Genomic DNA, 14931 nt, shown 5'->3' on the forward strand with positions numbered 1-14931 from the left:
GGATTCCAGAATATTCGCAGGGAATGGCCACGAGGGGTTCACAGGGCAGGGCAGCCCAAGGAACACCAAACCACTAAGAAAACAGTAAGAGAAACATGAACAGAAAAAGAGGTGTATTTTTTTTTTCTTTTCCTCCTGTTAAATGATGATTAACCCATCTGGGCTCAATTTCCAGTTCTAGAACTCATTACTTCTCACACTGAGCAAGTCAGGTACCCTCTCTGAGCCATAGGTTCTCTGATGGTAACAATGGGGGTAATTATACTTGGCTCACCGCGGTCTTTTGAGATAATGCACACGACAGTGCTACATGAAAGTGAGCCATTTATCATCACAATTAGCTGCACCGTTTGGGGTTAACAAGGTCCAGGTTGTAGCTTCAATCTTATTAGACTAATTAGCCACCCTCAGACACAGGTGCTGCAGGTGCCCCAGACAACTGGCTCAGCCGCGACAGGTCTAGAGGTTGAGGCAGGATGCCCCAGCCTGTTGTGCAGACATTACTACGCGAGGGGAGAGGAAGATTTAAAGGGAGTATAAGATTTCTTGCAAAGTTCCTATTATTAAAAAAGATATGATTATACACAATACCAGCATAAGAAACAGAAATAATCTGCATCCGCATGTAGTAAGCACATTAAAAAAATGCACAAATACGGAGTACAAATATACAAACATATTCACATGAATACAGAGAGATCTATTTAAAGAGACTGCCTACAGTTTTCAAGGGTGTTTTCTTCCACGCTTGTCACAGTTTATTGGTCATAGCCGCATGGAAATACAGGAAAGACAGGAGGATTGGAGCCATATATATCGTAAAGAAACCTCGCATCTGTCAACATCTGTCACCCTCACAGGAGCCCAGCGTGCTGGGTCTGACGCGGCCGGTGCACAGAACACCCTCAGACCCTCATCCCTGCATCCTTCTTCTACCTACGGCTTCCCGCCACTGCCTGGGGTGGGGGGGCTGGAGGTGCCTTGTGGGGGAGGGAGGTGCTTACTACAGCCGTCCTCATCGCTGTGGTCCCCACAGTCATTGTCGCCGTCACACTGCCACTGCGCAGGGATGCAGGTACACTCGCCGAGGGCACTCACTGCACACGTGAAGTGGCTCCGACCACAAGCACACTCGGGGCTGCTGGCGAGGCCTGGGCACGGGGGAGAGGAACAAGGAAGGGCTCAGCTTCTGCCCAACCAAAGCCCATTAGAGAAAGTAAAGCAGAGGAGCCCAGTCCAGGGGCACTGTCACCCAGGGAGCCACAGTGATACCACAGAGAAATGGAGAGCATGCAATCGTGCCTTCCCCCGTGCTCCAAGGCACAAATGCTTGAGAAGATACTCTGTGGCTTTGGATTCATAAGCAGTCCAGGTACCCCCTCTAGGACCAGGCTTTTTGCCCAGTACCCCCAAGTGACCGGAGATAAATGATGCCACTCAGAGAGACGGTGCTCTTGGGGAAAAGGAGCAGGGGGACAGAAAAGGTGATGCAGAAAGAGAAACTCAGTACCCTTCCCTCCAAAGCTAGGTTGAAATATGGATGCTTTTGCCTCCGGCCAGGACCCGACCCTTGGTTGTTGCCCAGGGAGGGCAAGAAATAGTGGAATTAAAATGCCAGAGCCCCTTTTGGAATAAGGAATCCACACAGGGGAGCAGGAAGCAGCACTGGTGGTTTTGAGTCTCCTGGTCAGAGGTCAGAACTCACCTTTGAGGAGGGGGACCGGGAGAAGCAGGGCCCCAGGGGGAGGGGACCAGGCCGCCTCAGGGCAGAGTGACTGGGACCAGTCAGAGCCTTCCTGTCTGTGGGACAGGCCACAGCCCAGAGGAAGGATGGCAGAACCAGCCCCTTCCCCCAGACTCAGCAGCACGCAGCTGGGCTTCACTATTGAGCATGGAGCTATCTGCCTGGCCAAGTCCCATGACCGGCTGCTGTGCCCTCTCCCCAGCGTGCCCAGCAGGATGCTCTGGGATGGCGTGTGAATGGCTCAGTGCCCCTGCTCCAGCCCCAGCTGGAACAAAGGGTTCTACCAGGGTCACTCTCCCCCCTCCCCTGCATTCATCTAACCCGCTGGGCTGCTGCAGCTGGGAAAGAAGGCGGCCACCGCTCATTGCTCATCTCTCCCCCTTGCTTTCTTCTCCCCTTCCTCCCCTTAGCTGGGCCCTGCCCTCAGGCTGGGCTGGAACAGGGAAGGAATTAGGGCCCAGAATGAAAGGGTGCACTGCTATCCCCTCCAAAAGCAAGGAGAGAGCCCTGAAGCCATCCGTCTCCACTTGAACCCCCAAAGTGTGAGCATAAAGCATGGATTCCTAACCTGCAGATGGATGGATGGATGGATGGATGGATGGATGGATGGATGGATGGCCAACATTTGGGATCAGTGAACCATTGAAACTATAGGCAAAATGTACATTTCTGGAGTAAAGGACCACAGAGTTCACCAGATTCTCAACTGAGACCTTGGCTTTCCCCTCCACAAGCTAAGGGAATCAGCTGCCCTAGAAAAGATGCTGGGTTTCCTGTGGAAACCAAAGGAATCCTTTTGAGAGGTGCAGCATCTGTACACTTCAGAGGAAGGTTTTACTCCAAGCCCAGGGCTCTTCTCTGTCCAGGTCTCTCTGCAAGTGCAGGACAGAGGATTCTTCCCCAGGGAAGCACTGAAGACCCAGCTGCCCCAGCCCCAGTCCCATCCTCTTGGGCCTATTCTGAGAGCACGGAGAAGGGAAGAGGCTTTTTTCACTCAGACCCTGAGCAACTTTTGTACTGTGACCAGCTCATCACAGCTGTGGGCACTGTTTCAAGGAACTCCGGTTGGATGAAACAGCAGAGACTAAATATTCCAAAGGACTCCGTTCAGTGGGCTTCCCAGCATACAGATCCCCTTCACAGGGAGGAATGGTGAAGAGCAAAGATAAGACTAACTCAGTGCTTCTCAACCAGGGATGGTTTTCCCCCAGGGAGACATTTGGCAACGTGTGACCACGTTTTTGGTTGTCGTGACTGGAGGTACTTCTGGCATCTAATGGGTGGAAGCCAGGGATGCCGCTGGACGTCCTACAATGTGCAGGGCAGGCCCCCACAACAGAGAAATTCTCCAGCCCCAAACGTCAAGAGAGGTTGAGAACACAGCAGAGAGCAGGGGCTACACCAATGTGGAATTCACGGTAAGGGAGTAACAACATCAGAGAAGAAGAAGGGGCGGCTGGGGGAGCAGGAGAGGAAAGCAGGAGAGGCCCACCGGACTGGAGCAGACAGACTGGGTTCCCCTGACCAGCTGTGTGACCTTGTACAAGTCACTTAGCTCCCTGAGTCTCTGTTTCCTCATTTGTGAAAAGCCACACGGATTGGACCAGAAGATAAACGCGGAGGAAGCTGATCTCAGGCCTTGGCCCACATGACGCTCAGTGACCGCAGGCCAGGGGCGTGGACTGTTGCGGATGCAGGGGCAAAATTTTTCTCAAAGCACCAGGATTAGGAGAGCAAGAAAAACAGTATAGCAGTGCTGCCGTGTGCAAGTTAAAAAAAATACCGAAAGTAGAGAAGCCTTCAGTCCCCGGTTGATTTTTTTTTTTTTAGGGCCCCACCCCCTGCCTTTGGCTGCACATGATAAAAGAAGTCCCGATTTCCCCCAGCAGACTTCAGGAACAAAGCATTCCATGGGGTGGGCATGCAGTTAGTTGCAGGCCGCTGAAGAGTCCCGACTTCCTGCATGGCAGAGCAACATGGGAACGTCAGCATGGGGAGACCAGCCAGCCACCATCAGGCAAACCCTGGCCTTGGGCTTTCCTACAGTAAACAGACACATTACACTCCAAAAAGCCAGCTCTCTGGACAACCACTGCCCCTCTGGGATCCCCGGAGGTGGAATTCTGCCTTTTCAGGCAAGTCCTGGCTGTGATCAGAAAGGACAGCTTTTAACCCCTTTGAACAAAAAGAGTGAAGAAAGGAAACGGATGAGGGCGGGTGGCATGTTCAGTCTTCACTTTGGAAAGTGGTAAGTTAGAGTACTCAGCTATGCTCTTGGCCTTGAAAGCTATTTGCCAGCCACACTCCCTTCAGCCTCCGGGGGCTTGGGCCTTCTTGACCTAAAGCAATTCAACAACAAAAAGATCTCTCCCCAAAGTGTTCCCTACCCTTGATAGGTAAGTCATTCGGTTTGGGGGGATACATGTGAATGGGCTCTTCCTGAGAAGACATGTGGGGTCTTCCTGGGAGGTTAACCACAATCCCACCGCTTATACCTCGCCTCCCTTGCCTCAGCCACTTCACCAATTCTTCGCGGCTTTCTTTGGAAGGAAAGAAGGGTAACATCCATTTGGTGGTATACCAGATGTAGTGGAATGTGGTAGTAAAGAGCATAGATTCTGGAGTCAGAGAGACTGGAGTTCAAGTCCTGATTCTACCACCAACTCTACAACTTTGAGCAAGTTGATTAAGGTCTTTGAGCCTCAGTTTCCTCATCCATAAAATGGGAATCCATGTAATCTGCTTAGCACAGGACCAGCACATGGCAAAAGCTTTATAATCATACAACCATCACGTTTACTTAGTATGTACTTACCAGGTGCCCTTCAGATGCTTTTCTAAGTGCTTTTCTTATGTTACATCATTGACTACTCTCAACAACCCGGGGAGGTGACACTGCTATTATTGTCACCACTTTACACTTAAAGACACTGAGACACAGTGAGGTGAAGTCTGTTGCTAGGTCAACAAGGTACTAAGTAAGGATTGAAGCCAGCATTCACACCCAGGCAGATTGATCCCAGAGCCTCTGCTCTTAATCACTTAATTACACTGCCTCCCAAAGACAGGTATCGCCATTATGAGAATTTCCAAAAAGGGGAGGTCAAAAAGGGGAGTTTACAACCCTGAGACTCCTGGATCCCTCTCCTTTACACATTCTCAATTAACAAATATACAGTAAGTTTGTGGACCTCAAGCAGTAACCTCTTCTTCTGGTTACTGCTCAGACTAAAGACCAATGTCTCTTGCCCTAAGGTAAAGTAGTGAAGCAGTTAGAGTCTGGAGCCCCAGCCCTTTGAACCAGGGCCTCCGTGTTATGTTGGTCCAGAAAGGAACAGGGCTCTGACAACAAATAATTATATTTTGCAGTTACCCTTTAGAGTTTGCAAGCTACTTTTGCATGCACACTGGCATTCTTTCATCATTACAATAACCCTAAGTAGTTACTACAGTCCCCACTTACTAGGTCAGGTCATCTGCTTTGGCCAAGGTCATGGGGTACGTAGGACAGCCAGGATGGCAGCCCCATTCCGACTGTTAGACCAGTATTCTTCTCCTAATGTGATCTCAGAATCTGGACTTGCAACAAGCTTCCCAGAGGACACTGACACATACTCAAGGTTAGACAGGCACTGCTCTCTACCATCCCATAGAACACTCAGCTGAAGGGGGGCCGCACTTACAGGCCCACGGTGGACCGTGACCGTACACAGCTACAGAGCAGCTTTTTCAAGTTGAACCAGGAATGAGAAGGCTTAAGGAGTGTCCCGTGAGTGCTGGGATCGGACAGCTACCAGCGGGGAAGGGATTACAATGGAAAGGGTGGAACCATCACTCACTCATATCCGACAAGGGCTTTTGTAACACACCAAAGCTCTCCTCTCCCTTCCTGCCCACTGGAGGCAATGGTGAGGATATTAACCTTATTTAATGAGGATAAATTATGCGAAATGAAATAAACTACATCCAGGCCAATCAAGGGACCAATCCACTGATTTCAGCTTCTTGGGCAGCCTACGCAGTCAGTGTCTCTCACTGAAAGGGATGCCCGTTGGAGCAAGACAAAACTGACATAACTAAAAGGAGTGGCAGCAAGGAGCCGCTTGGAAATGGATTTTGCCTCATCCACGAGACACCTGGAATTGGGAGAACCCTGGGCACCTACAAACAGCCCCTGTTTCAAAGGACAGAGCTTGCTTAGAGAACATCAGAACTAACACCAAAAAAGGTAAATGGTGGGCAGAAGGAGGCCAGGAAGTGCACCCTTTCCTGATGCTGCCCCACCGGGACCCATGTGGCCCCAGATGAACCCCAGATGAACCGAAAGCCCCTGGTCTCCGCTCCAGAGGCCCTCTGTACCTCCTCTTTCGGTAGCATTTAGCCCATGGGGGGATCACTGTTCACTTAACAGACCATAAGCCTCCTGGCAGTTGGAACTGTATGACAGAGTTTTGTCCTTGTATTCACAGTGCACGGTTCAATGCTTCGTATGTAGTAGTTGATTGATGCAAGTTTGTAAAATGAAGGAATGAATAATATCTTCAGCTACAGTCTTGTGTGAGTTGGAGTCAAAGGAAAAGAGAGGCTCAGAATATCAGAAATAAAAGTAGTTATTTCCTACTTAATCTATACCGAAGAAAACAAGAATCTTCTTGTTAAGGTGGTATCCTGGTCCTATCCAGTTCAAGATCACTCCCTTCTCCTACAGGAGTTCCTTTTGCTCGCTGGATTGGCAGGCTGTGATACTGAACTTATTTCTGTGCCTAAATACCTAGAGGCCAGCCTCACCTGGTGTGAAATCTACCAGGTGAAGTTGTCTCCTAGTGGGCTGCCCCAGTAAGGGGCAGCTTCAGACTCATGATTACTGGTCCCGTCAAGTTCAGCTCTCTCTTGCCACTTTTTTTTTTTTTTTAAGATTTTATTTATTTGGGGGCGCCTGGGTGGCACAGCGGTTGGGCGTCTGCCTTCGGCTCAGGGAGTGGTCCAGCGTTCTGGGATCGAGCCCCACATCAGGCTCTTCCACTGTGAGCCTGCTTCTTCCTCTCCCACTCCCCCTGGTTGTGTTCCCTCTCTCGCTGGCTGTCTCTGTCGAATGAATAAATAAAATCTTAAAAAAAAAAAAGATTTTATTTATTTGACACAGAGAGAGAGCTAGAGAGAGCACAAGCAGGCAGAGCAGCAGGCAGAGGGAGAGAGAGAAGCAGGCTACCCGTTGAGCAGAGAGCTGGACATGGGGCTCGATCCCAGGACTCTGGGATCATGATCCGAGCTGAAGGCAGACGCTTAACTGACTGAGCCACCCAGGCACTCCTCTCTCTTGCCCTTCTTAACCATGGAAAAGAAGTTCGTAATGATGAGTCTCCAAAGTAATGAGGCAGGAGAGCATAATGTTAAGAGCATGGGAACGAAATGAAGCTAGTTCCTGGCTGTCTGCCCCTGGGCATGTTATTTAAATCTCTTTATACCTTAGTTGCTCATCAGGAAAATCAGGATAAACATAGCCCCTACCTCACATGGACACTATTAGAATTAAATTAGTTAATTCATAAAAAGCACTTAGCATAATGCCTGGCACATACTAGACTCTCAGTAAACGACAGCTCTTGCTATTACTATGATAGAATTTGACTCACCCACAACTGTCTTATCCAGCAACCCCACAATTAAGCCCCACTATTTCAGGGCTCGAGGTGTCTAAAAACCATACTGTGGGCCAAGCTGCAGTGCCACCCCCTGAGTTGAGCTGGTGACATGAATGACCACAGGAAGAGGTGGATGAGAGTACTGTGGCGAGAGCCCTGCATCAGTGCCTTTCTTTGGAGGAGCTCGACGCCCATAGTACCCTTTACCCTTGCCTTGCTTATCATCAACAAATTCCTAGGAGGCTAGCATAGAAAAGAGCATTCAGAACCTAAATCACAGAGCAATTCAGAAATGGATTAGCTTCCTCTCTTGTAAAAGGGGGGTAATAATAGTACCTCTTTCACAGGGTTGCTGGGACGTTTAAATGAGATAATACCTATGAAGTACCCAGTAAGGAGCTATTACTGTTGTTGGTATTAGCCCATCATCTTCACCTAGATATATCCTCTCTCTCAACCCAGTAATGTAGCTATGATACTAGGCTGTCCCCACCCAGGTACTCAAAGGTCTACTTACTCTGCGCAGCAGCTCAGTCAACAGATTTCACAAATCCAACAGGGCTTGAATATGGCTGTGCTCTATGAGGGGCTGCTCAAAATATTGCTTTCTTCTCCCCCTACCTCTCAAAACACAAGGTCCACACTGTAATACATGGCTTCAAGAGAGCAACAAACCTCATTTCTCCTCCTGGGAGCTTTTTAAAGCCTCCCTTTGGGGCGCCTGGGTGGCTGGCTAAGTCCGTTAAGTGTCTGACTCTCGATTTCGGCTCAGGTCCTGATCTCAGGGTTATGAGATCGAGCCTAATGTCGGCTGGGTATGGAGCCTGCTTAAGATTCTCTCTCTCCCTCTCCTTCTGCCCCCACCCATAAATAAATAAATAAATAAATAAATAAATAAATAAATAAAGCCTCCCTCCATCAAAAGCATGGAGAAGTTATTCTTTATGCACTGAGAATCCATGAGAAAATGAAGACTAAAAACAGAGAGGGGAAGTCAATCTAAGATATAATATAGGTAGTCCCAACTTAGATCTTTTGTTATAGCTTGGATATAAAATATTCCACACTGAGGGGTTGTATGGGTTAGAGGCTTAACAACTTAGGCTCTGGGTTCAAATCCTGGGACAGTTTCTCACTAGCTGTATGACATAAACTGCTCTGAGCCTTAGTTTCCTATCTGTAAGACAGGAACCTAACAGTACCTACCTCATCAGAACACTGTGAGGGGTAAATGTGATAACACACCATAAATACCACAGTGCCAGGGAGATAGCAAAAGATTTTAAAACGTTAACTACCCCGAAGTACCTTTGTATCATTTAGACCACACATCCCAGTTTGTGATGCAAAAAATGGTTACCATCGATTCTTCCCAGAAGAGCAGAAATTCTTATTTGGAAGAGATGCATTTCAGAACCATTTGATTTTACCGCCTCTCTGAACCTGTAGTTGAAACTTCTTGTTTAAACTGCCTGAGGTGTGGGAAGGTTGGGGGAGTGGAAAGAGGAGAGAACTCCCCTTTCTTATTTGCTAGGCTTATGGATATTATAACGTCGTGTCTGTATTTGGTCACCAGAAGGGTGTAGTCGACCCAACATAGAAACTATTTCTTGTCCTCATTCATGCCCAAAAGGTGGTGGCAGTCAGGCTCCCAAGGCTGGGGCCAACCAAAGGAACATTTGGAGCTCCTCCCTCACCCCCCCTCCCCCGCACGGGCAGGCCTGGCAGGAAATGGAGCTGCTGAGCTTGGAGAGGCACTTACGATCTCCAAGCTTTATTTCACGTGCTGATCAGGTGTCTTACTCAGTAACCTACTCAGTGCCTGCCTAAGCCTACACCCAGACAGGAGCAGGGTCCCTCTCCTCCAAAAAGGCTCTGCCTTGAGCCCAGAGCCTCCCCGCCCCAGAAAACCTCTGCTGATAAATTATGCAGCAGCACCTTTGTGTCAACTGCCTCCCAGCCAGATGGGAGGTTTTCTCCCAGCCTTTTGTTTCCGGCTTTGCTCCTAGCTCAGATCCTTGGCTCTGTGCAGAGGTGAGGGGGGAGCTCCCGTAGGCCAAGTCAGGGCTTGCAGCAAGTCCCAGTGAGGCTTTCCCCAGCTGGGTCTCAGGCAGAGCCCTGCCCTGCCTCACTCTGACCTGAATGAGCAGGGAATGAGTGTTAGGGACGCTTACAGTCAATCCACTCAGCTCTGGGAATGCCTAAGTGCAGTAAAAGAATGAAGTTTGCTCGGACGGGCGTAAAAAGGTGCCCAAGGGCCCCTAAGATGTTTGCTTCTTGCTAAATCAAAGATGCAAAACAGAAAATGGAGTCAACCGACCGCCAGGAAGGCCAGCAAATCAGCTCTTCTTACCGGCTGCTCTTGGCTACGGTCAACTTTCCGCAGCCCCCAAAAACATCACATCACTGGCACCAACTTAAAAGGAAGAAACAAAGAGACAACAGGGGTCAAACTCTGGGGTGGAGGGGTTGGGGGTGGGGGCGAGTCATGGGCTTGAGACTCACATCAATTATCCCTGCACACTGACAGGATTCCTGATTGAAGACGGTAGTCATGAAGGAAGACAGCGGCGCTGCAATGGCCCAGCCCCCAAATTGGGGCAATTACTACCTTATGAGCTCTGGGGCCTGACTCCTTTCCCAGGCCAGTGGGAGGGAGAGCTTGGAATTCTAAACTGTTCCAGCTACAAGAGACCTCAGCCAGCACCTCTCACCCCAGGTCATGGCAACCTTAGAGTGAGATGCCTGGCCTCATCCCTGACCACCGAGCTTTCTTTTAACAAGGAAGCTCCCAGAGGAAAACCCTGGGATCTCTCCCAGGAGAACTAAGGTGGTGTGGGCTCCCTAGACTCATTGTATAGCTTAACAGATCTCCTTTCTGGAAGTGTGGACTGGAGGGGAACTACGCTTAGGTTTCATTAGATTTTCAAGGTGGGGGGTGGGATGAAGGGGCTGAAATGAATGAGGGGCTGACCTTCCAATTTAGCACATGACACTACAGTATAGTGATTTGTTTACCTGGCTCCCATAGTCCAAAGGTAAGAACCATCTCTAATCGACTCCTGCAAACTTGCTAACAAGCTGCTAACATTTATCCAAGCCTGCAGTAACAGAATAATCTGTGTTGGATGGTTTGAATGTAATATTATCTCATTTAATTTTTATAATATTCTTACATGAGAATTTATTACTACACCAGCTCTCCCCCCATTTACAGATAAGAACCCTGAAGTTCAGGGAGATTGGGTGTTCTGCACGGGGTCACCAAGAAGTGCTGAAGCCGAGATTCAAACCCAGGGAGGCCTGTGCTGCTTAATCACTGAGCTATGTGCGTGGTGATTAAGACTAGTGCTTGGCAAATGTGTGTTTGGTGAATGAATGAACAAATGAATGGGTGCAGAGCCCAATTTAGGGAATGCTCCTGAGTGCATCTGTGTGAAAGAACCTGACCCTGTCAGCTCTAAGCTGGATGGAGAGCAGCAAGCACAGGCATTCTTCAGAGCTATTTATAGGGCCAAACCCAGGCTCTGCCAGCCAACCAGTCAGTGGGAAGTCTTTCCTGGGACACGGAATCCCACCAGGCTGAGAAGGGGAGAAGGACTTCCCCTGCTGAAGAGGTGATGGTAATTCAGACACAGTCTGAGGCCCAGCTGCCCCATGCCTAGGCAACTGTGGCAAAACTTGTGGCTAGGCTTCATCAAGGAATGTAGATTGTGGCTGGAACAGGCTCTAACAGACTTACTCGACCAAGGGCATGGAACCGTCTCATAATTATGAGATGTGCCCAATCATTAAAAGAAGACAAGGGGCACCTGGGTGGCACAGCGGTTGAGCGTCTGCCTTCGGCTCAGGGCGTGATCCTGGTGTTATGGGATCGAGCCCCACATCAGGCCTCCTCCTCTATGAGCCTGCTTCTTCCTCTCCCACTCCCCCTGCTTGTGTTCCCTCTCTCGCTGGCTGTCTCTATCTCTGTCAAATAAATAAATAAAATCTTTAAAAAAATAAATAAATAAAAAATAAAAGAAGACAAGTCTTCTTCTTAAAGTCGTCCCCTAAATTCCCTATCCAGGAAGCCCCTAATATTGATCTACTCTTCAAAGAGAAGCAACATAGCCACTCCTTCCTATTTTTCCTCTTCTTAGTGATCAAGATCAGCAGCCAATCAGTAGAAAGAGTGAGCAAAGACCTATAAAATACCCTGGGGCGCCTGGGTGGCACAGCGGTTAAGTGTCTGCCTTCAGCTCAGGGCATGATCCCGGTGTTATGGGATCGAGCCCCACATCAGGCTCCTCTGCTATGAGCCTGCTTCTTCCTCTCCCACTCCCCCTGCTTGTGTTCCCTCTCTCGCTGGCTGTCTCTATCTCTGTCAAATAAATAAATAAAATCTTAAAAAAAAAAAATACCCTGTCCTCTATGCCCTTCTGTGTTCTTTGCTGGCCCAGAAGATGGACATGCCCAACGTGCTCTGTATCAGACATAACCAGACTGGTTCCCTTGCACCTGTCATTCTTAATACCATGTGCCAGTCCCAAAGATGTTATCTGATATTCAACAGGGGACAGAAGAGGAAATCCAAAATCAGTGACAAGCCAAGCATCTTTCACAAGTCCAACAAGATCAGGGACAAGGTCAACCAAACACCATGACAACAGCCAAATGGAAAGGAGACCAGTCTCAGCTCTACTCTTTTGCACTCAACCTCAGAAATAGCCTTCTATCTACCTAAGCACCTGGGCAGAATTTTCAACTTTTTGCTTACCTGGAAGAGTTCTCCAAGACAAACGTGGCTTCTACTCTTCCAACAGTGGTCGACTGTCTGAGGCCTCACCTCAACCCTCCGGAGAAAGATACCCAGGGCTATCAGCAGCAATCAAGTTTCCTAACAAAATCTTTAAGGTTGGAGTGTCATGTAGTATAAGGCCAAACACATAGGCTCTAGGAAAAGCCCACAGGACTAACAGCATCCAAATAAGCACCTTAAGCCTTACTGTATTGCATCCATACTATAAAACACGGTCTTCTCCCTGAGCCCCTGGAACATCATGTTTGGGACCCTCTTGGTGATATTTCTGGTGGAGCAACTGCTCAGTCTCCTTGGTGAACCAAAAATCTGTCCTCTCTCCACATCCCCCAACCTCCCCCAGACCTCCAAGGATGGACGGTTCAGTATCAGGCTAGGGGAAGTTTAGATCTTCCTGACACTGAATATCCTTACACATGCACACAGAAAGTCTCCCATGCTCAGAAGTTTCTATTAAACTTTTCATCCTCGGGACATCTGGGTGGCTCAGTCGGTTAAGGGTCTGCCTTCAGCTCAGGTCACGATCTCAGGGTCCTGGGATAGAGCCCAGTGAGGGGCTTCCTGCTCAGGACGGAGCCTGCTTCTCCCTCTGTCTCTGCTCCTCCCCCTGCTTGTGCTCTCTCTCTTACAAATAAATAAATGAAATCTTTTTCAAAATAAAGTTTTTATCCTTAAAAAGAACCCAAAAGAGTTACCAAGAACCCTCCCATCCTTTCTCTGTGAAACATTAAATAAATGCAATTTTCTACCTCCATTCTCAGTGCTGATGTAGTGTATGCAGTTTTGACAGCTCTGGAGCAATAAAATCCTCTTGGCCAGTGTCAGCCCAGAACCTTCCAGCTCCCCTATCCCTAGGGCAGAAGGCGACAATCTCTTCTCTGGTTTTGTTGGTATCCGTTTTAGCCTTNATCCGTTTTTGCCTTTTTTTTTTTTTTTTTTTTTTCTTCTCAGTGCCGTGCCATTTCCCTTGATCTTTTTCAAAACTTCCTCCAGGGGGCCGAGAGGAAAGTTCCATCCCCTTCTCCTGCAACCCGAAGGGGGAAACCCCCCAAAAAGCATAGCTGTCCCTTTAAGGGGCCCATGTGGTGGGAAGAGCAGCTACATTCCTACCCCAGTAGGGCCGCTGTCCCGACACGCCAAAGAGGCTACAAATAACCTTCTAGGAGAGAGCCCGGGAGGGGGAGAGCACAGTGCGAGGAGGAACGTGGCTCGGCCAGGCTACTACGCGGAGAGGGAGAACTGAGAGCGGAGAGAAAGAGCTCAGTCGGCGTTAGAGAGGGCATGGAAAAAGGCGTTTAAAACCCACGGGCGGTTTAAATAACAGACCCGAGAACTCTGTTTTGGATTTGGGAGGTAAACCAAACTTTAAAACGAGTGCCCAGGCATCTCCACACCCTGCCAGGCAAGTTCCGAAATCGGCACTCTTTCCACACGAGCTCCCGCACGCTAAAGAAAGAACCGGTGCGAGCAAGGCCAGGGTCTAGAGACCCCTCCGTTCAGAACCCCACTCCCCTACCCGGGCTGCGGGAACGCGAAGATTCGGATCTCCCCCCGGGTGAACAGGGTTGGGGTTCAAAGATCAAACTTCTTTGATCTTTGGGCACAAACTAGAGGAAGCTGCTAAATCACGGGGTACACTCTCGCTGCTAGGCGGCTGTGGAGACAGATTCCACTGGAGCCCCAATCACACACAACAGTTCAGCACGGGCACCAAACAAGTTATTAATAAGGAGCAGATGAAGCAGCCGCTCTGCTGCCATCCGTCCAGCTCCCCCGGGGGTCACCGCTCCGACCGGGCGGCTGCCTTCCGATGTTCGGAGAAACCCGCCCCCCCGTCCCACTACTCCGGCCAGGACGGATCTGCGGGAGCCTTCCAGCAGTTTCTTCCCTGTGTCCCTCCTCCCCCCCCTTTTCCAACCCGGTTTCCCCCCCCGCCCCCACCACCGGGAAGGATCCAGGGCAGGAAGCTGATTGGTCGCAGCCAGGAGAGGGAACCCAAAACACCACTAAGGGGAGATGCTGCGAGCAAGCAGTACCCAAAGACCCTCAGTGGGAGCAAGGTTTGGAGTCCGAGGAACTGTTCCCCGAGTAGAGGAATCCCCAGAACCCCAGCATTCCAATTCCACTGGGGCCCCGCTCCGCCATCTGCCCGAGACCCCCGGTCCCTGAAAAGAGGGCTTTTTACAATTTATGGTTTAGCGACCGTCCTTCCCCGCCTCCCTTTCTTCGCACACATTCATTCGCACCAAGGACACAGAGACCCTGTCTTAACCTGAAAAGGAGGCAGCCCCCAGTTCTTCAAAGAGCGGCGAGGGAAGGCGAGCGGGAGCCTCGGATCTTCCTGAGCCCGGCCCAGAGCCGAAGCCCGGGAGCTCCTCCACCGCCGCCCCTCTAGGGCTGGAAGAGCTGGGGGAGCTCCGGCTCCTCACCGGCACGCACGCTCAGGGCTACGGCTTGGAGTGAGGGCGCGGGGTCTCAGGCCCCAGCCCGCGCCGCCCGGTTTTCGGGAGGTGAGTCCTGCAGCGGTCGGACCCACGGACAAACTTTCCCGGCGGGCCGGGCGGCGCGGGCACGGCGGCGCCGCTTACCGTGTGCGCAGAGCAGGGCGCCAAGCAGCAGCGCGCCCCACGGCCGCCTCATGGTGCCGCGGCCGCCGCCGGCGCTCCCTGTCGGCCGGGGGTCCCGCCGGCTCCCGCGGGACGGTGCGGCGGAGGGAGTCGGCGGAGGGTCCCGGAGGGGAAGCG

The 14931-nt window shown here is 50.4% G+C and overlaps 1 protein-coding gene across 1 annotated transcript in view; it reads right to left on the reverse strand.

Annotated features, from left to right (window-relative positions):
- LRP4 (LDL receptor related protein 4) overlaps positions 1 to 14925 on the reverse strand; it is a 49758-nt gene extending 34833 nt beyond the window's left edge. The window contains exons 1-2 of the mRNA XM_034645404.1: positions 14776 to 14925; positions 1005 to 1151 (exon numbers count right to left, since the gene is read on the reverse strand). Of these exons, the coding sequence (XP_034501295.1) occupies positions 1005 to 1151; positions 14776 to 14827 (199 nt within the window). The 5' untranslated portion in view covers positions 14828 to 14925. The remainder of the gene's footprint in view (positions 1 to 1004; positions 1152 to 14775) is intronic.
- Positions 14926 to 14931: the final 6 nt, after the last annotated feature.

This window comes from Ailuropoda melanoleuca, chromosome 16 (genome assembly GCF_002007445.2).
Source record: "Ailuropoda melanoleuca isolate Jingjing chromosome 16, ASM200744v2, whole genome shotgun sequence".
Lineage (NCBI taxonomy): Eukaryota > Metazoa > Chordata > Mammalia > Carnivora > Ursidae > Ailuropoda > Ailuropoda melanoleuca.